The following is a 27,559-nucleotide window of genomic DNA, read 5'->3' as shown; positions in this document are numbered from 1 at the left end:
GCTGGAAGAAGAGTGTAGTGTAATGCAGCAGTTTCCTCTGAGACTGAAACATTCCATCCTGCAGGGAAGGTCCTAAAGCAAGAAGGTAAACAAGTCCAAATACCTGCAGGAAGTCCCTAAAGCTGACCAGATTCTCCAGGCCCCTTCTTCCCAAGAATAAATAAGTTTAGTTGCAAAGAAGACTCTTGAGACTAGACTAGCTGCCTGGAAGAGGTTTATACCACAGTCACTTGGAAAAGACATTCTCCAACCTGCTGAGCTGCCTGCAGGCTGTGCAGTGGGCTCCAGGTTCCCAGCTTTGTCAACTGTCACCCATGCTGGGAGGGGCTTTGGTAACACAGCTGTCCCTGAGTCATTTCTGCTTCTGTATGTAACTATTCACCCACATTTCTATTAAGTAATCCCAACAAAAGTCATTGGTTCACAAAAACAAACAACTAAATAAAAGATTAAAGTCCAAATAAGTGACAGCAATGAACAAGAGAGGGAGACCTGCAGCTATGCGGTGACAGCATGGGGATAATGCTAGAGGTTAGCAGAGCAGAGCGGATTAAATGAGCAGCTTTCCAAAGAAGGAAGCCCAGACAGGCCCACGCATTACAGAACCACACTAGTAGGAGGTTTGAAAATCCCTAGAGTTAAACACCGCCATTGCAGGGTACACAGTGCTTTACAGATACATTCTACCCAATCTTCAGAATACAGACAATTCCTGACTCATACAAACTATTCCAGAAAGCAGAGGAGGAAGGAAAGCACCTGAACTCATTTTATAATGTCTAGTGCAATCCTTTACTAAAAGGTGGCAAAGGTCAGAAAAGAAGAATTAGATTAACAAACCCAGAGTGACATCAACATCCATCAACATCGAGAGAACATGAGCGACCCTGCCAGACCTGGGAAGTGTGGGTGGTGAGTCAGTATTTGAAATATTCTACTAAAATATAGAATGTTTCAGTTTGTCTTACTATTAGATCCATCTAAAGGCTACATGGAAATATATTGTGCGAGACAGGCTTTTCTGGGACCGTCACAGACATTATCTTTACCAAAAGGGGAGAGAACATTCTTGTTGTTCAGATGGAAATAAAGTAGGCTTTCTGCTGTGAAAAGAGTTGATCAAAGCATCTAACAAAAGCAGTGCTGAAGAAGGGCGATTTTACACCTCTGACTCCAGTGCTCTTTCAGAACTCTACTCCACTTAGTGACAGCCGGGCCTAACAGGCCCTGTCCTAAGAATAACGAAACTCTACCCTTTGATTTAATAGGTAAATGTCCATGCCAACACTTCCCACGGCACTCCCAAATACCAAACTATAGAACATAATCTAAGACATGAAAGCCTACCACTGTAGAAGCTTCCTAATATGTATAAAAGGAGTCCAAATGAAGTTATCATATAGTGGGGAAAACTATACTCCAACTAGACATCATATGCTACCAAATAAAACCCTGAGTACCAAGAACAGGTTGCAACTTTTGGAGTTGTTGGCCAGAGGGGTACTATAGATCCTCCTTAATATTACAGGCTATTGCCAATGTTATTTATCGGTTATCCTTCTACAACCTGACAGACCCTATTGCTGAAAACAACACATATTTATGTCATCAAACATGGAGAAATTGAGCTTTTGCTCAGTTGGAAGTTTCACCTCTGACTAGCTATCACGACGCTGGAATATATAATAGACAGTACTGAGGAGAAAAATAACCATCAGTCTCACCCAATTATGAAGTCTGCCTGCTACAACAGTGATGGGCCTGCGAGATACTGTTGCAACAGTGGCACACTGTTATGAGATAACCAACCAGAGTTCTTTTCAGCTGCATTTAAGGCTTACTACACAGGATGGAACCCATATAGTGCACCACTGTTAATGAGGTTAAGAACCTGAGCATAGTTAAGGAAAACCAACTATTCTCATTCTGCTAAATGAATGTAGTGATAAAACAACTCCTAGTGACACACTGCTATACCCACTGATGCCTGCATTGCTCAGCCCTCATTAGAGAAGCTTCTACTTGCAGTAGATGGGAATTAATTTAGCACAACCCACAAGTGGACAATGTGCAGAATAAGAGAGAACTCAAGCCTTTATCACACCCCTGCCTCAAGGATCAGGGATCGATGCAGAAGAGGAGGTGACTTCCAGGAAACACTGTCTCCCAGACATAACAGGGCTGATAAACACATGAACTCACAGACAATGTGACAGTACACACACAACAATCAGGGAGACGCTTGGGAAAGGGTTAAAGAATGATAAAAAATATTTTGTATGAAACTCTTAAAAATTAAACAAAAACAGGAAAAATAAAACAAGAACTGAAAACCTATAGTCTATGGCTGTGAGAAGGATAACTGGAAGGTGTAGATTACTTACATGGCAGGCTTGGCAAGAAGCTGGAATCCTCCCATAACCAGGAAATTTGAAACTGATGTACAGTACCTTGGGTGGAAAAAACAGACAGCTAGGCATTAGTGATGGAGTGAAGTTTCAGAAGCATATCCAGACACTTCTGAAATCTTCCTCATGAATTTGATTACTTTGTGACCTCAGTGTTAATGAAGAAGACAACCGGAAGACTCAGCGGATCAGTAGGGATATTAACATAAAGGGAGTGCAAAAGCCAGACCTGCCTGGCAGGTGGCACTTGCTAACCTAACAAGCTGGAGAAAGCATGGTTGAAACTGTAGGGTTTTTAATGAAAATTTAATCTTCATTTCAAGTTCTCCAATTAAGTGTTCAGAAAATGAATGGTGAAGGCTACGAAAACACTGGGGGCAAGGGAGGCCAAGAGTAGAACACGCTGATGCATGCAGCCAGTGCTCTGGAGCAAACGTAGGGAGGCAAGCTGCTCTGAGCAGGAACACTCCCTTCATGCTCCTGGGCTAGCAAGCAACTGACACTGACAGAGACTAAGAGTCTTAGGAAAAAGGAGCCATGGTGGTAGGGTCCTTTAAGATGTAAATTAGTTTTATTTATCCTACCTATAGGAATAACTATTCCACTTTAAACAGCAGCCCAAGGCATCAAAAACTGCTTTTTAAAGCAAAAGGCCATAAGTAATAAAAAGAAAAAAATGAAGGTATGGTGGTAAATACAAGACCAAAAACAGAAAACTGCACCAATAAAAGCTGAAACTTCACACAAATAACCATGTCTAATTGTTAGTGTCAAGTTCTATCTTTTTTTTTTTTTAATGTTTGATGAGTTAGAAGAATAAAGTAAAGATATTTCTTCCTAGACAACAGCTTCCAGTAAATTTAATTTGCCTGGGGCTGAAGTCACTGATACTAAGTCTGAAAGGAAAATACTAAAGTAATTGCAGGTGGTTACTTCAACCGGTATGGGGGAAAGGGCAACTTTAATTATCCTTTTGATTAGCACTGACGATAGTTTTCGGTAACAAACACGTGTTCATTAGTCCTTGGGATATTTATAACCCAAGAAAAACACGGACATGGCAGGAACTCCCTGGCAACAGGTGTTTCTCACTGACCCCATGCTCTTAACTCTGTGCAGGGCCTGGCACTTGCTGACACTGAGTCAGTTTCTGTCAGGTAGATGGAGAATAAATCAACTACATATAAACACAACACATACTTCAGACCAACAGCATCATCTGGTCTACTTTAAAATAACACTTAAATCAATGTCTTAATCATGATACCAAAATACAAATCAAGAAAAAACGAGAAATGGTTTAAGAGGAGTTGTTTTATCGCTAAATTCATTTAGCAGAATAATAATAGGTTTCCTTAACTATGCTCAGGTTCTTAACCTCATTAACAGTGGCAAGCTATATGGGCTCCATCCTGTGTAGTAATATACTTAAAAATATACCTAGCATATTTTCTTACAAAACATGAAAAGAACCTTGAGTAGTCAACCATCCCTGGTGTCATTCAGAAAGCACTGTTATGTTAGATGCAGCTAGAGTGTCCCATCACACAGCAGTAAAGAGCAGGCTCAGAACCACTTCACACTCACAGCTGCTCTGTAAATAAGTTTGTTCCTAATATTTGTGTATACTTTACTTAAATAAACAAAATAAGCAGGCGTATGACAGAATATTCTGTGTAAACAAAGTGTGCTATCTAACGTGCTGTTGAACATAGAAGATAGAAGGGAGTATGGAAACTCCTTGTTGTTAACCTTCCCCCTTGAGGAAGAAGACTGAACTTCAGCACTGCAGAGCTATAGCTGGCTAAGGTTAAACACTGCTTTTCTGCTCTACTCCCGAGCAGCACTGTCCCTGTCCACTCTCCTCTGATGGAGGAGTGGCTCCCCTTGCAGGTTTCCCTTCCTGAGACTGAACATGACACGGGACTGATACTTGCTCTGTGTAACTGTCCAAGAAAAGACTCGAATGCTTCATGATGACCAGGCTCCTGGCTTCCTTCATGCCCTGCAGGTAGCTGTTCAGTGAGGCTCCATGCTGCCCAATGAGGTAACACAACTTGCTGAACCTGCTGGCGACTTCCTGCAACAGCTGGACAGTGGTCACGGTGCCCAAATTTTCTGCAACAAAATGATAACAACATGAAAACCAAATGCTTTCTTTTAAGTTTGCTCTGAAAGTACTTAACTCTGTTGAAATAAGTTCTAATCTTTGGAACCCAAACCACTTCCAAAAATGTTACAAAATTCAACTTCAGTAATCCCTGAGATGGCTCAGTAGGTAAAAGTACAAGCTATGCAAGCAGGAAGACCTGGCCCACAGCCTCAAGTAGGAAATGGATGTAGGGAGGCAGGAGGATCCCAGGGCTTGCTGCCACCAGCCTAGCTAAAAACTAGTGAACTCCAGGTTCAGTATGAGACCCTGAATCAAGGTGTAAGATAGATAGTAACAGAGAAGAACCCAGTGTTCTCCTCTGGGCTCAGTACACCTCTGCACATCTCAGGATGGATGTTTCTTTTAAGTTTTCCAGGTGTTTTGTTTTGTTTTTAAATAACAGCCAAACTGGCCTGGCAGTGGTGGTGCACACCTTTAATCCCAGCACTTAGGAGGCAGAGGCAGGCGGATTTCTGAGTTTGAGGCCAGCCTGGCCTACAGAGTAAGTTCCAGGACAGCCAGGGCTACACAGAGAAACCCTGTCTTGAAAAACCAACCCCCCCAACCTCCCCAACCCCCCCACCCACAAAAAAAGAAAACCAGCCAAACTGGAGACCCAATGAAACTAATACCTGTTAAATTTTGAAAATAGGTAATGTAAAACAAAAAGAGAGAAGTGAATAATTTCATTGCACACAGTGTTAACAGGGTAGCAGCCAAGAATTAAATTCACTTCTACAAGTAGATATTTTTCTTTTTTGAGATGACTTTTAACTTTCATATCCTCTGGTTCTCCGTATGTTACAAGTATCTGCTACCATGCCCTGTTTTATGCAGTGCTGGGAACTGACTCAGGGCCTCAAGTGTGCCAGGTAAGCACTCTAGCGACTAACGACTAACGCAGCTTGGACTCAGCTCTTATTAGCATCTTAAACTCATTGCACCAGCTGCTGATCCACTTGGCCCAGGGAGAAGCCCAACTCTCCAGCACACGGGAACCTATACACTCCAGGCGGCCTAGGCCACTCTCAGTTTTAGAGGGCATCAGCTCGTTATCCGACTTTCCCAGGCTGCAGTTCCTCATTTCATTCACCAACAGAGAAACCAGACCTGGTCAGACAGTAGACTTCCCTTGCTTCAGAACAACCCAGGAAGTCCCTGTTGTTTCTTTCTCTTGCCTAAATTCCATAATTCCTGAGCCCATCCTAGGGAGGTTTTACACAGCAGGGGCTCTAGAACTCTAGCAAAGGAAAACAGATTACAAACAAAGAAAAAAAATAAAATGCAAATCCTCAAGTTGCATGAGGACCGGATTCCCAAATGTGGTCACATTAGTCAGGAGTGGTGGTCCAAGCCTGTAGCTGCAGTACTGGGGCAAGGCATGAGGAAGGGGAGTCCAGTCATCTTTAGACATTTGAGGGCTAACCAGGACTACATAGACCCTAACTCAAAAACTAAAGAACAAATAAAATCCAAATAAACAAAAGCAAATTGCTGAGTTGGCTGTTACAGAAGGTATTTTTCCATTAGAGAGAATGAGTTCATCACACAAGCCCACGCTTCCTTACCAAAGTAAAACTGACGTTAGCCTAAATCCTGAGCCCTAACAGTGCTACAGAGTAAGAAAAAACTTCATCTCTGTTTTCCGTGTACAGGGTCAAACCTAGAAAAACTGGCAGGACAGAGAAAGGTTGTTTTGCTTGCTGAGAAGGTTGTTTGTTTTTGAGACAGGGACTTATCATATAGCCCAGGTCCCAATCCTCACTATGTGTGCCTTGCTAATGTCCTAGAGACTCCAAATACCCTGGACACAAGGATGGGGCACTATCCCAGGGACTATGGGAACTACTTCCTCTGCCTTACTGTATCACTTCTAACTCTTCTCTGTGATTGAATAAACACCTAGTTAATTGACTCATATGCATGAATGATACAATTCTAAGAACTGTAAAAAAAGAATTAGGGGGAAAAATCCATGGAAGTTATACAGTGTGTAAGGACTAGAATGCACAAGTATTGCTCAAGTCTAGTTTCTAAATATAACTTTCCAAAGAAGAATACTTTTCTCTTCGGGCACATATTCCTCAAGCTCTAGTCTCTATGATTACAGGGAGCTCAGGGGAATATGAAGACAGAGTTGGGGCAGCCAAGCAAATAGATGTGAATTGCTTAGGGCATGAGGTTGGGTGTGCGGGATAAACCATTAACACAAACAGCTTTCTTAAAGCCATGCACAGTGGCACAGGCTTATAGTCCCAGGTAATGGTGAGGTCCATTGTTTGAGGTCAGCATGGGCCTTATAAACAAACCAACCAACCATAAAAAAGGCAGGCATGGTAGCTTGCACCTGCAGTCTCAGCAATTGGATGGTGAAGACAAAAGGGTCAAGAGTTCAAGATCTCCTTCAGCTACATAGTGAGTTGGGCCCAACCTGGGCTACAGAACACCCTGTCTAAAAAGCAAATGAGCAAACAAGCAAATAAGTCTCTTGACAATACAGAAAGAACAGGTATGACGAGAGCCCTGGTGATCTGGGGATGTGGGCAGTGGAGGATGTCAACTTACCTAAACTGAGAAGAGGTCTAAGTATCTGTGATTTGATTTCGCTGAGTTTTGAGTAAAACCGTCTTTCCGTAGTAGCCAACTCATGGAGACTGGCAATGTATCCCATGATGTTCTTGTCCACCAAAGCTAAAAAGCTATCTTTTCCTGCTGTGACTCTGCTTATATATCCAAGCTAAAGCAGGTGGAAAATGAAAATATTAAAGATAAAATACGATTTGTAGACATCGATCTGGCATGTTGTATGGGCTCACAGGGGCAGACAGGGGCCAAAGACTCAGATGCCAGGAGCTGGTGAGCAGGTTATCAAACTGCCAACAGCTTAAAAGTGGAGATTTACAACAATGCATATCAGAGCTCTCCTCATTTGCTTGGAGACGGTGTATTCACATACCACTGTTCAATGTGAATAACTGTATATACCTACTTCTATCCATCTCCAAGATATTTTAGACATACAAAGACCCAAATGATAAGCGTTACATATCTCAGAGACCTTTAATCTCAGCACTCTGGAGGCAAAGCCAGGCAGATCTCTGTGAGTTTGAGGCTAGGCTGGTCTATAGAGTGAATTCCTGGAGAGCCAGTCAGAGTTACACAAAGAAAACTCTGAAAAAAAAAAAAAAAAAAAAAAAAAAAAAAAAAAAAAAAAAAAAAAAAAAAGCAAAAACAAAAAGAAAGGAAGAAAGAAAGAAAGAAAGAGAGAGAGAAAGAAAGAAAGAAAAGTTACACATTTCAAGACTCACTCACATGAGACAAGATTAGTGAGAACGAGGAGCCCTGAGCCATAGCAAGGCCTCTGTACTGTCTCGTCTCTTACAAGTGCCAACACAGGGCCAGATATGATGGCTTAGGCCTATAATTCCAGCACTCAGGTGAAGTTGGAAGAATGCTGGCAGTTCAAGGCCATCCTGGCTACATACATACTGAGTTCTGGGTTAGTCTGGCCTACAGTATGAGACCATGCACCAAGAAAAAGAAAAAAAAAAGAAAAAGAAAAAAAAGAGCTGGTATGGTGGCACACACCTGTAATCCCAGAGGATCAATTTGAGACTAGCCTCGAATATGAGACTTCACAAATCAAAATCAAAAAACAAAATAAGGAAAACACAGAAGTGCTTCTAGATATTGGCCTGGACAAAGATTTTTCTGGATATGACCTTAAAACATAAACAGTCACAGAGAAGCTGACAAATGAGACTGTATTACCCTAAAAGCTTGGGGGAGGAAAGGAACAATAAAGTAAAAAGACAATCTCCAGAACAGGAGAAAATGCCTTTGGACTAGTTATCCAACGAAGGGGTAAGATCCTGAGTAGAAAAGGAACTGAATAATCTCAGGAGCAAAAAATCCCAAATAATCCAATTGAAAAGTAGGAAACTGACCTAAGTAGAATTCCTCAGAAGATACTCAAACGGGCAATAGAAACACTTAGGATGGCCGTCACCAAAAAGACAACAATAAAGTACTTACAAGAACATGGAGAAAGAGGTTCTCCTACAACTTGCTGATAGGAACTTAAATTAGTATGGCCAGCAAAAAAACCCAGGATGGTGGCCCCTCAAACAAACAAACATCTAAGAAGAACTGCTACACGATCCAGCAACTCCACTACTCAGTATTTCCAAAGGAGCTAAACCAGTATGCCAAGGCGACATCTGTAGTCACATGCTATTCACAATGGCCAAGATACAGAATCACATAGGCACCCCTTGTCAGAAATATGCATAAACAAAGTAAGTAATGTGTATATAATGGAACACCATTCAACCCCTAAAGTGAACTTTTGCTATTCATAAAAACAGGGGCAGGACTGAAGGGCAGAGCGAAACCAGTCAGGAGCAGAAACACAAAGTATGGCCTTAGTAACTGACTAGAAAGCAGTGGTTACCAAAGAGAGTGAGGTTAACAGGGAACTGCAAGAAGAAAGAAAATGTCTGATGCTGCACTCGGGAAACAGAGGCAGGAGGATCTACACAGTGAGTTCTGAGACAGCCAGGGCTATGCAGAGAGACCCTGTCTCACAAAACAAACAAAAGAATTAGTTGGATACCTCAAAATAGCCAGTAGAAAAGGATTCTGAATATTCCTATCACAAAAAGAATGTCTAAGGTGATGGATGTGCCACTTACCCTGATGTGGTCATTATCCACTGTACACATGTGACAAATGTCACATGTAACCCACAACTGTCTATAGTCAGCATGTGCTAAGGGTCTTCTCTGAAAGGGCTGTTTTTTACAGTTGCCCTTTCTAGTGTGAACAAAATTAATCAATGTCTTTATTCACATTTCCTCATTAAACCACGCAGGCAGGCTGTACACTGCGGATATTGGCCTTCCAAGGAAATTGGTGACATACACCAGAGCCTCGTCCCTTTAATCCTTTATCTAGACTGAAGTCTTTCACAGGGCATGCGGTGATGGGCCGGCTACTGCCCAGGGCCAATCAGCATGCCACAAACAGACTACATGTAGGTCAAGAGCCAAACCTTGGCCAATGCCCTCTTTGGCAATTGAAGTCTTGTTGTAATACATTCAGAGCTTACTAACAAGAAAGCCAAAGACTAACTACAGTCCATAAAACATATCTTCCAATGAAAATAGTAAATCTAGGATGCACCAGCACGGAGGGCTATATCCTCTGTTGACATGTTTCTGTGAAGATGTGAGTTACTTGAAAATGGGAAAAGAAGAAACAAGCAAATGGTGTAAATATGTAAGTAAATGAGGCAGGAATTAGAAAAGCCGATGTTAATGTGGGTCGTCAAAAGAGAAAGAAGCAGCTAAGCCAGCACAAATGAAAGCCAAGGGAACAGGGCCAAGCTAAGTCCTGCCAGCAACTTGTTGGGACCCTCTCTATGAGCTCAGCTCAGGACCCTCAATGTAGTACTGTCCACCAGCACAAAGAACTTCTGATATAATTCAGCTGAGGGCTCTGGGAGTCTTCACTGCATGACTAGGTTCCAGTACTAGCATAGCAAAGGAGAAATGAAAGAAAAACCGCTCTGAGTGTGGGGTGGGGGCAGCGGAGGTCAGTTCAGGAGGTGAGTTCTTGTCCAACGCACACAAACCCAAGTTCCAACCCTAGCATCACAACCAAAAGCAAGCAACCAGAAAAGCCCAGCTATGGCATCCCTCCTGGAGAGTGCTGCCTCAACACTGTCCGTAATAAAGGTATGCACTCTGCTGGAGCATGAGGGCACACACCAGGGATCCCAGTTCCTCAGGAGAAGGTGGCAGAAGGTCTGCAAAGCAAGTCAGGCCAGCCTGGGCTGCATACCTCTCAAGACCTTGCCTCAAAAAGACAACAAAACAGCATACACGGACACAGAGATGAATGGAGGGGTCACAAAGCCCTACCCCCATGGCCCTCACATTACAGTAGGCCGACAGCAGACAAGAACATCACACAGCACTTCACATGCTGACAGGTGCTGTGGGGAGAGTACAGAAGGAAAGGGAGGTGAGGAGGGAAGAGTGAGAAGGGCTTTGCATGGACAGTCACAGCATTCAAAGGCTCCTCATGCTACAGAATGTGGGCCTTAGGATCCAATTCCTACTGGAGTTCACCTTACTACAGGAGAGAAGTACTGAAGTCTTTGTACCACTGGGATTCTCTGGCAGGGTGTCACCTTCAGCACGGTCCTGGCGGCCACTGTAATACAGCCCAGGCTGGAAGTCTTCCGTGTCCACTAAAAACAAGGAATAGTCTTGGCCTGCAGCCACACTCCAGACTCCACTTTCATTGCTAACCTGAAATGACAGAAGATACCATCTGTCCAAGGGAACCAAGGAGAACTCAAGTCGCTTGGAACAGAACAGATTACTTAAGCTGGCATGAGGTAGTTAGCCCTGCCTGTGAGAGTGAACCTCTTCCAGCAATGTACCCACCTACTGCAGAATAGAGCAGTAAGACACCTAATGTTCAGCTTTTAAACTTGAATTAGACTCTTAAAAAAAAGTCTGAAAAAGTAGACTATGGAAAGGAAAAAGCATAGCTCCTTGTTTTTAATGTTATTTTTGTAGGTGTTCATAAACAGCCTATTTTAACTAACACCTAGAATGTACCTTTGCCCATCCACATTCAGTCATGTGCCAAAAATCTACCTAAAAAGAAAAAGAAAAAGAAAATCTAGATAATGAAAAGGCTAGAATTCATTATTGCCAACTATACCCTTGGGTGCTGAGAGTCAGTTTCCCACTTGTAACTCACTATCTCTCTGATGTGACTTCACTGTGCCAACTCCCAGGATGCTGAAACAGGCAGGACCCCTGAGAAGCCAGCTACGTGGACCTAGACCAGTGGCTCTCAAAAAGTGGTCTTTGCAGCAGCAGCAGGAACATCACCTGGAAACATGTTAGAAATGCAAACTCTCAGCCACAGATTACCCAGGAGGGATCTGGCTTTCAGGTGACTCTGATAAATGCAAACGAATGCTTGAGAACCAAGTTCTACACTGCTGGTTTTCAAACACTAGGACTCCACATAGTAATCTAGGAGCTTCCATCAAAAGGCAGTAGCCAGAGTTCTAGGTGCCCCCTTGTCTTGTCTGATGTATGCCTTTCCTCATAAGACTTCATTAAGAAAGTGTACTACAACAAAATACTACCCCCAACCTCCAGCTTCCTTCAACCTCTCTGCAGGTAAACCCTGCATCTAGCCAGGCTCTAGGCACCAGATGACTGTGAGTGTGCACACACTGCCACTACTTACATCTCAGCTACCTTCTCTGGACATGGCACTCTGTTCTCAAAATCAAGCCATCCAAATAACAGATTTCCAGTTCACTGTGAGAAGAATGAATCACCCAGTCTGTGTGTGTGAGATAGGGTGTCTGCTATGTAGCCTAGGTTGGCCTTGAATGCCCCCAATACCTGAGTACCAGGATTTCATGGGTATACTACCAACTCCAACCAAGTCCAACAAGCCAGCAAGTATTGATTGCATAATCTCCAATCAAAACAAATTCAGGAGGCTGGAGAGATGGCTCTGCTGTTAAGATCCAGAACCAGAATGATGGCTGACAACCAGAGGTTCTGAGACATACACGTAATGCACTTACATACATGCCAGCAAAACATTCATATACATAAAATAATTTTTAAAGAGACTTACATAAGAGGTTCTGTGCAATGGCTCAGAGGACAAAGATGCTTGCCTCTAAAGCCTGGTGACCTGAATTCAATGCCAGGAAACAAAACAAAGCAAAAACCAAAACAAAAAAAAAAAAAAAAAAAAAAAAAAAAAAAAAAAACAATTTCAGAACTGGGCATGGTGGCACATGGCCAGTAGTAATCCTGGTAGTCTGGAGGCTGAAATAGGGGAATCAAGAATTTAAGGCCAGACTGGGCTTTACGAGCATATGTCTCAAAAATTCAAACCAAAACAAAAAGTCTAACTCAAATCTACTAGACTTTCAGCTTCCATAGATTAATTAAGATGATTTCAAACCATCGGTGGCTGTAGCTCAGTGTTGGAGGTCTTGCCTACCACATGCAAGGACTTCCCTCTCATCTCCAGACCAAAACAAACAAATACACACCTCATTTCCAAATAAAACAAACCTCCATGCTGTACTTTGTTTACAAAGTTGAAGCTAACCTTGTAACAAATTCCATGGTGCTAAGGCTAAATATAAAGCAGACTTTCAGGTCCTCTGACGCCACACTACAGCATTTTCTATGGTGAGATTTCTGTTTAGTTGCCTTTTGTTACTTTGCAGGGGATGGAACTTGCAGCCTCATGATTGCTGTGACTATTCCGACAGTGAGCTGCAGCCCCAGCCCTTTGTGGAGTACTTCTGAAACAGTCATTCTGCACTGTCCAGGTTGGCCTTGAACTTGCTATGTAGTCCAGACAGAACCTGAATTTCAATTCTTCTGCCTCAGCCTTCCCAAAAGCTGGGACTGCAGACTTGTACTACCATATCTGGCCCCCAAACCTTTCCCTCATATGTAGGGGTTCTTTCTACTTTGTTTTAAAAATGACAGGGGCAATACATCTTTGTGTTTAAGTAACAGTAGCTGGGTTGCATATTAAGAAAATGTTATATACTAAATGTAGGGCTGGAGAGATGGCTCAGCAGTTAAGAGGACATACTGAGCATGTGCAGATAACCTAAGGTCCCAGCACCCATGCCAGAGCTCACAGTTATCTCTAACTCAAACCCCAGGACATCAGATACCCCTACTGGCCTTTGTGGGTACCCATACATATTCATAATTAAGAACTTTCTGATTTAAAAGGAAAATATTTACTGTGAAAACTAGAAACAGTAACTTAACATTCCCCAATGTTTTCTTCAGTCTTTTTGTTTGAGTAGAATTGAGCTCACTGAAGGGAAAGCCACCACTGTGGGCCTTATGCATTTTGGCTACAGTTTAAATTTGAACCATGTTCCCAGAATTAAGGCAGTTATCCCCTCATATTCTCTATTACTCTCTGCAGGGAGTCTTTCTTGGACACGGAAAGGCAGGCCTAGTATCATATCCCATTCTGATGTGCTCCTGGTTCACACCATCCTTCCTCTAAACATCACAGTAGGAACCAGCACTACTGGTTGTATACTGGTATTTCTTCAGGGTGTTGGGGGGTGGGGGAAGATTGGAAAATGCTGATCTAGAATGAAATAGAAGGGACTAGAAACTACCACTCTCTCAACAGTGTTCATAAGTGAAAACCAATTTACACAACACCAAGTCATCCAAGCCTTTAGCTTTGCTACAGAAAAGGGCTGACAATAGGTTGACTCTGGTATAAGCTATGAAATAAACATACACAACACCAGACGATTATGGCTTGTCAAAAATCAAGTTTAGAGAGAAGCCAGAGAAGACATCATCTGATGAAATAAAGAGAATATACCACAGAAATACAGTTTGCATAAAAGACTTCTCTCTCCTTCCTCTCTCTCTCTCTCTCTCTCTCTCTCTCTCTCTCTCTCTCTCTCTTTCTCTCTCTTTCTTTGCTAAAAAAAGACAAGTATTATAAAATATTTAGTGGACAGTTAAAGCTATGAAGTAAGAACATTTTTAAGAATTACATTTAAGTGGAAAAGAAATGGCTTCATGTCATAAAGCACTTTTTAAAAATCAAAAAATTTTAGGAAAATTATATTTATAAACTACATTTAGCTATAAAAACAATTTCCCTAAACATATAAAGTGCTATAACACAGAATCCCAGAATATATTGCTATTAAGTTTACAAAAGTACCTTTGAGAGTCGAGGAACTGTTGTTGGAAACTCAGAATGCCCGAGCTGACCGAACGTATTACTGCCCCATGAGTAAACCTGTCAGAAACAACAGGGGAGCAAATACAACATGTAAGTTTAGTCTTGCATGCTTATTCTGAACCTTCTCAATTACCTATAATCACAGAAATTATTCACACTAATTTTCTACTCTTTAAAATAACAGGTATTAGCTGGACACAGTGGCTCACTCCTGAAATCCTACCACTCAGGAGGAGGAGGTGAGAGAAGTTTCTAGCCGGAGCTAACTTGTCAGTACAGGCAGCCTGGATTACAAAGTGGGAGCTTGTCTCATCCCATTTCAAAAGAAGAAAACAGAAATAAAACCTGGCCTGCTGGTACAGGCTTATAACCACAGCACAGTCAGGAAGCTGAGGAAGAATCTCAACTTTGAGGCCAGTCTACCTCCACAAGACTCATGGTATAGGAAGGAAGTCATAGGTCCCACCTACAGACACCTTTTCTTCAGTGGTGCAGTCACTGGTAAGGTGCATGTGTTCCTGTAAATAACCCTACTGAAACCCACTGGGATGTATGTGTGTACGTGTATATATATGTATGTATGTATATGTGTGTATGTATGTGTGTATACCCCATATACACTTCACGCACATACACCCAACATACACACAAATCATACACTCCACATATACATCATACACAGACATCCCCACATTATACAGATACTCACACACATATTATACACATACACTTCCCCCCACACATACATCATACACCGACATATACACACAATAATACATTTTTTAAAAAAAATCCTTGACTACAGGAATTTATAGATATATATGCATCTATTCTTTAGAAAATTCCTGAGCAGGGAATTCTGAGTCAATGAATATGCACATCTTCCGGCAAGGTCCCACTGAGATTTCTGCCACCATTGCTTTTTCCTGTGTCTTGAAAATAAATGTGATATCATCTATTACGAGAAAGTAGTCTTAAATTTTTTTTTTGCTAAATTATCTTTTGTCACTAGCCATCCTATTTTTAAATTCTTCACATTTGTTTGTTTTATTGTCTGTGGGAGGAGGTGAGACATAGCATCAGGGTGAGCATGTGGACGTTCAAAGACAACTTCTCTCCCACCACCTTACAGGAGGGATCCAGAGGAACCCAGGTTTCAGGCCTGAGGACAAGCACCCCCGAGGGCCTCTCTCCATCCATCCCTGTCCCACTGCACCTCTCTTCACCCTTGCTATGTAACAAAGGCTAGTCTTGGACTCCTGCTCCTCCTCGCTGTCTCCTGAGTGCTGGAATGACAAGCATGTTCCACTAGGCCTGCTTTAAGAGGTGGAGACAGAACCAAAGGCCTCAAGCATGCCAAGCAAGCACTTTGCCAACTGAGCTACTACCTCAGCCTCATGGTAGGTATTTTTGGGGCCTGTTAATGTTTGCTGGTTAGGACTGCTGAATTATTATGAAGTCAAACATATCTTTCGTTGTAATTTGGTGTCAAATCTTTTTTCTATTTCTAAGGTTTCTGGGAAAAAGTCACCTAATATTTGCTCTTAAACACATATGAGTCTATTTGTTTGTTTGTTTGAAGTTTCTGCTACATTTAGCAATAGAATATACCATGTTCTAATTTTTTGCCATATGAAAAATAAGCCAGTGACTCTGACAGTATCTACTGAATACTATGACACATCTGTCCTGAAGACATCCAAAGGACTTACATATGTGGGTCTGCTTCTAGTGTCAGGGTATTTCTAGTCAACTGAAATCTTAACATCTTAGGACAATTTCTTTTCTTAGTTTTTTTGTATAAATTGGATTTCAAAACAAAAAGGGAACTGAAACTCTACTACTACCTGGAAACTTGAGATCCACTTAAGAAAACTTCTCTTGCTTTCCTCCCCTGTCTATAAAATGGAAATACTGCCCAGTGAAACCTAACTACTCAAAGGAGACAGACGACTCTGCCTGACAGTACAGTCGCTCGGAGACAGTCTGACCAGAACAGCCTCCCATCAAACCAAGAGCAGCACTCGATTCAGTTAGCCGCTTACCTGAGATTTCGCAGTGAGTGCGAGAGAGTGGGAGCCACCTGCCTCCAGGTGGATCACCTCTTTACCATCCAGACACTTGACACACAACGGCTGAAGCCTTAAAGAAAACAAATACGCACAGACACAAAGTACAAGTGTTTTCAGCATGAGCCTTTCTCAAATTATACAGCTAGTACTGTTAAATAAAAATAAAATGTCAAAAATAATGTACATATGTTCAAACTGCTTCTAAATATTACACCTAATTTTTGATCATTTTGAATCGCAGCATTGTCTGTCATCACTAATTAACCCCTGTAATCCAGAATCTGTTAAGAAGCACAAAACTGGAAGTGGTACACAGGCCTAAATCCCAGCACTTGCAGACAGGAGGAGCACTGCAAATTCAAGCCCAGGCTAGACCACATAGTACAACCCTATCTTAAATAGAAATAAAATAGAAACGTAGAAACCATAGAACAGTAAAAGAGAGAGCACCACAGGGAGAAGAAAGGCAACCTCTGACTTCAGTTTTTCCCTCTGCTCAGGCATGTTAGCCCACTGCTTCAAACAGTCTATTCACACATCTTCACTCTTCATTTATCAAGCACGTTAATACTGGGAATGCCTATTAAACAAAGACAGCTTTCCCTGGTATACATAGATTTTAGTGCTTTACTGATAGTTATTTTAAGGAGCATAGCTACATCTTTTGGGATCAGAAACCTGTCGGCTCCCCTTTGTAAGTTAAAATGTAAGTACTCAAATCTTTCACTAATATACCACCTTATCCCTAACACCATGCTCTGCATTCCAAGAGGAACAAGCATCATCAAAACAAACATGGATGAGTGTGCATGGACACTCCAGTCCTTTATTGCTTCTTTTGTTTTGTGACAGTCTATGTAGCCCTAGTTGGCCTAGAACTCGTTATGTAGACCAGGCTGGCCTAAGTCACAGAGACTTACTCATCCTTCCTCATCTGTCTCTCCTGCTAAGATCAAAAGAATGTGCCAGCATGCCCAGCCTCCAGTCCTGTTCCGTTAGGCACCGAGGACTAAGGAGACAGCTTTTTATTAGCACAAATGGTGCAGTTACCTGTCCTATTAGAGGAAATAGTTACATGGAGACCTCAAGAAAAATGTGATTGCCTAAGCTGATCACCATCAGTAAATGCTGGTGGCACTCACCTGGGCAGGACGTCACCGTGCCCCAGCTGCCCTTCCTTGCCTTTCCCCCAGGTCCACACCTCTGTTCTCAGGGAAGGCAGGAGGGCATCTGCTTCTCCACTGTATGTGGGAGTCAGAACCACTGTTCGAGTTTTCACCCTTGCAGCCTTTCTTAAGAGCCTGGGGGAAACTGAAGACAAACACAGCTGGGTAAAGGGGCAGGAAAGCAGAAGACGTGAATGATGCTTACATCCTAAAGCAATTATCAACATGGTGTCGTTTATAAAAATATGTTTAATTTCTTTGCAACAGAGTGGCTTTACTGGTCAAATGAGTCTGGGAAACGTTCCTGAGACCTGCAATAGAAGCCTGTTTAAGAGTTTAATCTGCCCCACTGGCACACACTTGGCTGTAGAGCCCTCTCTGTGGAGCATTTATCAACATCCTAGAGAACTTATATTCCAAAGAATATGCTAAATAAATGGGTGTAGTAGCTCATGCTTGTACTGCCTGCTGAGGCAAGAAGATGGCTGAGAGTCTGAGGCTGTCCTGAACTATACAGAGTTCCAGGCCAGCCTGGGCTAAGTATAAGACCTTTATACTTAACAAGAAAACAAACAAACAATAAACAAAAACAGAATATGCTATAAAAGATACTGCAAGGTTCACAAGTATCTTTTCTATTTCAAAACATAGTTAAAAGCTAATACTTTCCAAGCCAAGTTTTAATTTCAAATATATAACAAATAAATGTAATAAAGGATTAATTTTAAGACATAAAAATTTTAACTTCTATGATGAGAAGAAAGCTTTAAACAGGGATTATCAAAAATCTTTCACAGGGGCTAGAGAGATAGCTCAGCAGTTAAGAAAACTGGCTACTCTTCCAGAGAACCTGGGTTTGATTCCACATATAATTCTAGTTCCAAGCAATCTGATGCCCTATTCCTGCCTCCATGGGTACCAGATATGTTCAAGGTGCACAGACATAGATGTAGGCAAAACACCCATACACATAAATTAAAAACAAACAAACAAAAAAAGCTTTTACATATTTGCATGACTACATAGCTTAGTGTGTTTCCCCCACCCCCTTGGCTTTGTTGTTGTTGTTGTTATTTGTTGTGAGACAGGGTGCCACTATGTGGCCCTGGCTGTTGGGGAACTCACTATGTAGACCAGGCTATCCTGCAACTCACACAGTTCTGACTGCCTCTGCTTCCAGAGTGCTGGGATTGAGGTGTGGCTCACTATGCCTTGCTAGCATTTTGAAAGAATGTTACTAGGTTTTAAGATGTTGAAAACAATGTATAACATGAAGTAAATCTTATACATCCATGTGGTAGCAGGGCAAACTTTAAAAAGTTGTTAAAAAACTGAAGCTATATCCTATAATTATTTCTGAAGCAGAGAAACAGGTAGCTTTCCTTAAAGTCAGAATTTTAATAAACTGAAGTTATAGAAACTTCAGAGTCAGACTATGCCAGCCCTGCTCATTAGGAAGACTAACTTGCTATACGATGCTGAGAGCATCCAGGACTCTCCAGAAGTCAATCTACCAAGGCATTACCTTGCGACAACAATCCTGGGAGGGAGAGTCTTCGGCTCCCTCCCTCTGACTCTTCCTCTCTGATATCCATGAGACTTGAGCTTTTCTTCCCTTGCAGTGATTCCTGTTTCACCTGCTCTTCTCTGAGATCTTTCAGACTTTCTGGGCCTGGGGAGGCACTGCCTGACGGAGTTCCCACCTCGCAGGGGGTGGTGCTATAAAAGTTCATAACTTTCTTGAGGGACAAGGCCCCAGCTTCATAGGTGGCAGCCACTCTCACACCAACAGCAGATGCACAGGAGACCACCAAGCTGTTGAGGGCTGAGGTGCTTGTAGTTGGTGGACTGTGAATATCAGGAACTGCTTCTTCTACAAGAGGCTAACACACATACACAGTATATAAAAACATAAGCAGTCAATAGTTTAATGCTTATAGCTATCTGCAAAGAAAATCTAAAACAGATCCAATGGCGAAGTGCCTGTCTGTAACCTTAGCATTAAGGAGGCTGAGGAGAAAGAATTGAGGCCAGCCTGGGCTACACAGCAAATCCCAGGCCAACAACATCAAAACTGCTTATCTTTGATCTCAAATCATCCCTCCTGATTGCAGAGTTAACCTACTCTATGGAAATGGTGCTTGAAATATAGTTCTTCACCTAAATGCTTCCTCTTGTCTCAGTGTTGTGCTTTTGGTGGCATGTTAAAATGATCTCTAGCCACTTTATAAAACTAAGCATGGGAAAAGGAGAGTGAGGTTCAAAAGGCCCTGGCTGCAGCCCTGGGGAGGCTGAGGCAGGAGGAGCCTGTCTTCTCATACTAAGACCCTGTCCAAAAAAGTAAATAGACATAAAAAAGAAAATAACTGGATTTAATGCAAGGTGCCCTGGGTAGAAGGTTGGAAAAACCCAAATTGCTATTACTTGAATACTTTTAGGAAAATTTAAACTGATTACTTGCCACTAAGAAACAGAAGAAAGAAGGCCTTTTCTAAAACACTTTATAAATGAAGATTTAGATGTAGGCTGTAGAGGAGAAAATGTTATGCCCTGACCTCCTATCCCTCCCACTACATTCTTTGGCTGACCCATCAGTGACTCATGTCCTAAGACACCGTAGCTGGGCAAGCTACAACCTTTGCTCTGGTTACCACAGAGGATAAAATGAACAGGTTAATAATTAAATACATGAAGCTAGTGTTCTTAGCAAAATAGGTTAAAATATCAAACACTGTTTACTAAAGGAAAAAAATCATTAGATATACCCAACAAACACAAAAAAGCTTTCGACATATAACCATTGTTATATTAAAAAACTACTGCGTCTCATAGGGGGTGATGGCTGGAAAGATAGCTCAGCAGTTTAGAGCACTTGCTGTTCTTTCAGAGGACCCAAGTTCAGCTACCAGGGACCATGTCAGGCAGTTCGAAACCTCTGTAACTCCAGTGGCTGGGGGTCCAACAACTCTGACCTCCATGGGCACCTAAACTCACATGCACATACTCACATGCAGAAACACACACCTACATACAATTAAACACCTACACATAATTAAAAATAATATAATTTTTTTTAAACCTGCTTTTTATACCCAAAGATCCCAAAGATATACACATCGTTCCTTAAGTTATCCTGAATTCAGAACCAAACCCAGCAAAGCATGTTTGTGCAGCTGCAGGCCAACCTAGGCTACACAGTGATATGCTATCTCAAAAACAACAACAAACCACATAGAAAGAACATTGGCTTCTAATTTTCTTGAAGTAATTCCCAGTGCTTATCACAGTATCTGGCATACAGCAGGCACTCAATATAGTTTGTCAAATTACATATTTACATATTATAAACTTAGAAGTTACTTCTATGCAAATAAGTAATCTAATTAAAATAGTCAGCAGAGGCTTGAAAACTACATATAATTAAAGGCAAGTACTTTGATGATTTAGTTCAGTGCTACTGTGATTTCTATCCTTTGTTCACGTTATATCTGTCACGCTCCTAACAGGTGCCTTGATGGTATCTAAGAGGGAAGCTCTTACCATTAAGGAAAGGCAGAAATTACTGCCCATAGACTTAAACTATTGTTAGTGATGTATTATATATACATGTATGTATGTACATATGCATTCGTGTGTGTGCACAAGTATATGTTTATGAGTGTATATGTGTGTATGCATGCATATATGCATGTATATATGTATGTGTGGATGTATGTATACTTTTATATCTTTGAGGTGCTGAAAGCCTCAAGCATGCTTGCCAGGTGCTCTACCACTGAGCTACATTGTAGCCATTCAATTGTATTTAAACAAATAAAGTAGGGAAAAACTAATTACTAGCCATTTTGATTGAAGACATAATTTTAGAAGTTAGAGTCAACCAATAACAAAGAACAATATATAAATCTTTCTCTGTTCAGTGTAAGGCTAAAATGTTATTTACAAAGATTAAGTTAAATTTAATAGGAACACACACAGCCAAAACCAACATACATAATAAAAACTTCATTTGTCAAAATAAGTTCAAAGGAAAATACAATATCTTATGTTGTTTTTTTTAGAATATGGAATTTTAATAGTAGTAATTTGATACCCAAATGAGCTGAATACAATAAGCTTTTAACCTTAATTTTATAGAGGATGACTTCTAAAAGGACAAACTTGTCTCTGTTTTGTTTTTTAGACAAAAACATATGTAGTCTGGGGTGGCCTCAAACTTGAGATCAGGCAAAGTCAAATGTTTTATAAACACATACAGTCTAAGAATTTTCTATAAACATTCTTGATAAATTAATGTTTCTCTGTTTAGATTTTTTTCTTGTAAACAGTTTACTCTTAATTGAAAAAAAAAAGGGTCAAATATCAACAAGTTCAAAGAGTCTGTGTGAAGCAGGAATATAGTAACCCACCGCCCCTTACTCTGCCAGCAGCTTGGATAAAGAACTGAGAACTCTGGTGGCTGTAAAGAACCCTGAGTGACAAGAGCACAAACAGTTCTTTCCTAATGAGATGCTTTGCTTCTTCTCCACCCCCACCCCTCCCCTTTTTTGGCACAAAGCAAAATCCCAAGTAATCCCAAGAGCAAAAACCAGAAACTGTTGTTCTGAAACAATGTGCTTCCAGGAGCAGGCCACCCATTCCAAAGTCCTTAATTTGAACATTCTAAAATAGACAACAGAAAATATTTCTTCATCTCAAATAAAGCCCGAAAGGACCAGTTATAAGTGAAACAAAACTAAAAATACAAACAACCTGAAACATAATGTAAACCTCTAAGTTTCTTTTCTCTCTTTTTGTTTTTATTTTTGTTTATATTTTTGTTTCTTTTATGAGACAGAATGTTAATTGTAGCCCTGGCTAGCTTGATACTATGTAGTGTAGGCTAGCTCCAAACTCATAGCAATCCTCCTGCTTTGGCCTCCTAAATTATGGGCATGCACAACCAAGTCTAGAAACTGTAGTGTTGTTTTGTTATATGTCCTGCCTATAACTAGATACTCTGCAACCTAGTAACCTCGCTAGATGGAAGAAAAGAGTTTTAGGAACTCAGAAATACTCCTCAGTACAGTCCAGAAGCAGTTCTGTGAGCCTATGTTTTATACTGGTTATACTCTTCTGGGACTACCAAAATGTGGTGCCTCAGCCAGGATGGCAAAATACAAGCAAGGAATAAACAGCACTTTGCCATTTCTAAAGCAAGCCCAGCATGACATCTTCTGAATTAATACAGGCTCCCTCCTCTCTAGGCTTGCTTAGAGCCTAGAGACAGAATTACAGCAGCCTGATTGGAGTAGGGGAAACCTTGCTGGACTTAGGACTTCAGTTCCTAAAGGATCACAAAAACAAGGAACTAACGCCAAATAACCTTTGTTATAAAATGTAGCAGCTACCTGGACATGGGGTGGCTTTTCTCCAGGCTCATGGTTCTCTCTCACCGAATGCTCTGATAGCTTCTGCAGGTATGCAGTTACCGCCTGGGTGTCTGGGTATGAGGGAGCTGTTCTGGCAGAAGACACTTCAGCTGTTCCCACGATGCTCTGCTGGGAGGAAATGGCACTGCCACCTGTGGGCTGACCACTTCCCATGCTCAGTTCAGCTTCTACCACTGTGTTCTCAAATACCTCTTCCTGCTCATCCAGAGTCTCTGGGTGAGGGCTGGTAGCAGTGCTGGCATGCTTTTCTGCTTGAGATTCCGACAGTGTCACACCTAAAGGGCAGCAATGGCTGTCTGATATTATCACGTGATCCTCTTTGTCTGTCATAGTGATGAGCAGCTGGCTGCACTGGTTGCATCTCTCTGGGACTGGCTTCAGTTCCTGGGGAGGGAGGCACTGCACAAGCGCAAGGCTGTGGAATGCACCGCAGGCCACCTGAAGCACCACTCGTCCAGCAAGGTGTTCCACCTTCTGTGGCTTTGTCACTGGGAAGGTGGTGGTGATGAGTCCCAGCTGACAGCCGGTGCCCCATGCCCAGATCTCTCGGCTGAGTGACAATGCCAGTGTGTGTTCCTTGCCACATGCCAACTGAAGAATCCTAACTGCTAACAAAGGGCTGGTCTCTGAGTCAGAAATGCTGACAGGACTCGGCTCTGGCACGTATTGCTGGTTAGCTACTGCACACTGACCGGCAGCGTTCTCTCCCCACATGTACACAGCCCCACTTTCTGTCACTGCTCCACTGTGGAAACTCCCTGCTGCCACAGTAACAACGTGATGCCCAATTAGGGCACTCTCTAGAAGGGGGTTGCTTGGACAAATTTCTGCTGATTCACTTTTCCAGGGAAGGGTCCCAAAGCTGTAGACCTCGCCATCTACAGTTCAAAAGAGAAAGAGGAGAGGTTAGTGAGCTGACTAAGCATTTCATCAGCAAACACCTCAGACCTTCAAAGACTTGGAAAAGCAGGCGATATTTCTGCTCTACTCATCTTTCGGCATTCTGGAAAGAAGTGATAAGGAGCATGGGCCATTGCCAGCCAGCATCACAGGCTATACAAAAGCAGCCAGCAAACAAAATTCCTGCTGTGCCAACCTCCCACCTGGAAAACACAGCTCCGTGCATGTCAGACGAAATTCTTCTTTTGGGTTTTTTTCCTCTTTTCTTTTTTTTAACTACAGGCTGAACCAGGGCATTTCACACAGGGCTAAGCAGGTACTGTACCCCTGAGCTCTAAACATCCTTAGCTGAGTCTACACTCATGATACCCGCCTAAACATGAGAAACAATGAGCAGCTTTCCCTCAAACTGTTCCAGCTTTTTTGTGAGGCAGGGTCTCCCACTGAAACTTTAGGCTGGCTTGAAACTAGCCATGCAGCCCAGGCTAGCCTCAAACTTGTGGCAATCCTCCCGTTTCAGCCTCCTAAATGAGTAACCACACCCTAGCTACAACTCTACATTAATTTTTTATTAAAAACATTTTTATTAATGTGTACATGAGATGTGGGGGAAGGCTGATTCCACAGCACGTGTGCAGGTCAGAGGACAACTCCAAGGAACTGCTTCTCTCCTTTAACCTTCATGTGGATGAAGATCAGACTCAGGTTGGCAGGCTTGTGTGACAAGTGCCTTTACCGGCTGAGCCATCTCACTGGCCTAACTCTAGATGTCAATGGCACCACGTTGGTAAAAGGCTTCCAAATATCTTACTTAATAAAGGTTTTCAGGTATTTTAATTAACATATTCCAAACGCCTTATTTACAAGAAGGGCTAGTTCTATAGCTCAGTGCCAGAGTATTCCTTAGGATTATATGAGCCCCCAGGTTCAATCCTCAGTACTGCCAAAAAAGAAAAAGACCACCAGAATTCTCCCAAGAACTCTTGAGAATTATACCTTTTCAAATCCATAGTATAGATAGTATATACTGAACTTATAGTTCATTTTTCAAGTATTTCCCAAAAAGCTTAATAAAATATGAATCATATTTTATTAAATTAAATATTAATTTAAAATGTGTCATAATAAAAGCAATAATGTACTAAAAAAAAAAAAAACCTCTCATATGCTCATGTTTGTTTTGTAACACCTCTAAACACAGATTTAAGCTGTTTCCTAGAGTTTTCTTCTCAGTTCCTACAATAAAAATATAAAACATTATTAATACTTATTGTCTACTACGTAGAAATTTAAAATTAGAAACCAATGAGAATCTTAACCCAAATCAAATTTTCTATGATTAGGTTGACAAACTGGCAACAAGATTAGAAGTGACTCTCTCTGTGTCTCTACGTTAGATGGACAGATCCACACAGCTTTTTTATGTCCTGAGACACTGTACCGAGACACTATAGCCTGTGGCTACAGGGGCAGTAGGAGGAAGCTCCAACCAGATGGAGCTCAGTCTGGATTCTGCACTCACTTCTTGCTCATCTGTGAACAAGGCAGCGGAGGGTAACGAGGCTCCATGGGGAACTCTCTGGTCAGTCCTGGCACAACTGTGCTCAGAGGCCCCAGCTCCTATTAGCATCCCTGCTCGGGTATGCCACAAGAGTCTCTAAGAAACTTTTCATGAGGTCACTTATGTGCTAACTACCATAAAAACTTTAAACTACAACTCTCCCTTTTATTCCAGTTCATAGAAAGTGTTAAATGTACAAATAAATGTAGTTTTTGTAAAGGGAGTTGGGATGCACTTTGAGAACAAAGGGGTACGAGGTGCGGCAAAGCTCAGAGAGAGCCTGCAGTCGTCAGTGACCCTTGCCTGACCTCAAACACAGGCATGAGCAGGGCTGTCGGCACGGCTAAGCCACCTTTCACATACCTTCAGTCAGAAGAACTCCATGCCTCACACCAAGTGCCGCCTGAAGAACTGTCTTTCCTCCCCAGCCTGGCAACCTCTCTGGTGTCAGAGAAAAGGATCCTGCCTGCCAGACATGGACTAGGCCTCTTTCTTTGGATCCTTCTGCCTCTGTTGAGCTACAAACATTTAAAAACAAAACAAAATAGAACAATTATTTCCCCAACTCAAAGCTGTTACCTTTTACCCTCAATAATTCTTGAGACTGTACCTTTCTTCTTCTGTATGTCTGTGTATGTATTTGGGGCAGTGGGGGGGGGGGAATTTGATATTGCACTTTTTACCAGCATAGACATAGGGAATAGCTGGGCTAGGTATTTAATTAGCACTTGCTTTATTTACACTTTGGTTATGTGTGATACCAAAGCCAAGATAATACTATTTATATAAAAGGCTAGAGGATAATCTAAACCCATAAATTACTTGCCTCTAAGCAATAAATAAGGCCTGAGATATTTTTATGTTTTATAATTTAGCAGCACAAACTTTCTAACTTGATGGAAAAAGATAAGAGGAACTGATCTTCCTTCCACTTTATGTTGACTTTAAAGCTAACTGATTTACATTTGTTTGTGGAGCTGGGGATTAAACCCAGGCAAGCACTGTACAACTGAGCTCTGTCCTCAGCCCACTACTTCTTAAAGCTTTGAAAGATTATTATTTGTTCGAGGCCAGCCTGGTCTACAGAGAAACCCTGTCTCGAAAAACCAAAAAACAAAACAAAATATTATTATTTGTATCTGGCACATACTTGAACATATAGAAAGAGTACAACAATGTATTAATTCTACACATGTATGTATATGTTGTGGTCAGTGTAATTACCGTATTCTTTACAAATATAAACTATTTCTTTGCATTTAGGACATTTAGAATCTTTTCTACTAGCTATCTGGAAATACACAGAACTGGGTATGGTGACAACTGTAATCCCAACACTAGCGAGACGAGGGGTCAAGCATTCTCAGTTGGAGGACGGTCTGAGCTACAGAGTCTACTATGTCTCCATAGTCTCTCCATAGAGAGAGGAGTGGGGGAGGAGGGAGGGAAGGAGAAGGAGACAGAGAGAGAAAGAGAGAGAGAGAGAGAGAAAGAGAGAGATCATTGCCATCTACCTATCATTCACCCTATAGTCTGACAGAACATTCTAAGGTTCCTATACAAAGACACTCAATACTTTAACCACATCCACTCTTCCCGTGTTCGGGAAACCATTATTTTGCCCTCTAGTTTCAAGAGATCTGCTTTTCCTTTCCACATGTAAGTAAGGAGATGTGATAGGTGGTGTCAGGCTTTTTGTACCTGACTTCACTCAACAAAACACCCATGCATGTTGCTGCAAATGAAAAGACTGCATGCTTTTTTAAAGCTGAATACAGGCCACTGACTGTCTACACCTTTTTTACCCCATTAATGAATACTTAAGTCCACTTCGTATTTTGCCTAGTGTCAGAGGAGTGCATATTTCTTTTCAACATATGGATTTCCTTCCCTTTGGATATATGCCCCACAGTGAGATTGGTTTTGATAATACAGGAACTTCATTTGGGGCTGGGGAGGGTATAGGTGTTTGGTTTTTGAGACAGGGTCTATCTATATAGCCAGATTTGCTTCAAACTCATACTTCTCAGGCCTTAACCACTCATGTGCTGGGATAACAAGTGTATG

General features: G+C 41.7%; 1 protein-coding gene across 1 annotated transcript in view; it reads right to left on the bottom strand.

Annotated features, from left to right (window-relative positions):
• Als2 (alsin Rho guanine nucleotide exchange factor ALS2) overlaps positions 1-27,559 on the bottom strand; it is a 66,856-nt gene that overhangs the window by 24,913 nt on the left and 14,384 nt on the right. The window contains exons 3-13 of the mRNA XM_076932058.1: positions 25,856-26,010; positions 22,990-23,909; positions 19,125-19,482; positions 17,576-17,744; positions 16,407-16,503; positions 14,341-14,418; positions 10,695-10,877; positions 7,126-7,297; positions 4,346-4,526; positions 2,385-2,450; positions 1,725-1,761 (exon numbers count right to left, since the gene is read on the bottom strand). Coding sequence (XP_076788173.1) covers positions 1,725-1,761; positions 2,385-2,450; positions 4,346-4,526; positions 7,126-7,297; positions 10,695-10,877; positions 14,341-14,418; positions 16,407-16,503; positions 17,576-17,744; positions 19,125-19,482; positions 22,990-23,909; positions 25,856-26,010 — 2,416 coding nt within the window. The remainder of the gene's footprint in view (positions 1-1,724; positions 1,762-2,384; positions 2,451-4,345; positions 4,527-7,125; positions 7,298-10,694; positions 10,878-14,340; positions 14,419-16,406; positions 16,504-17,575; positions 17,745-19,124; positions 19,483-22,989; positions 23,910-25,855; positions 26,011-27,559) is intronic.

This window comes from Arvicanthis niloticus, chromosome 3, assembly GCF_011762505.2.
Source record: "Arvicanthis niloticus isolate mArvNil1 chromosome 3, mArvNil1.pat.X, whole genome shotgun sequence".
Classification (NCBI taxonomy): Eukaryota; Metazoa; Chordata; class Mammalia; order Rodentia; family Muridae; genus Arvicanthis; species Arvicanthis niloticus.
The sequence above is the reverse complement of the archived record's forward strand: the minus strand, read 5'-3'. Positions and strand labels throughout refer to the sequence as shown.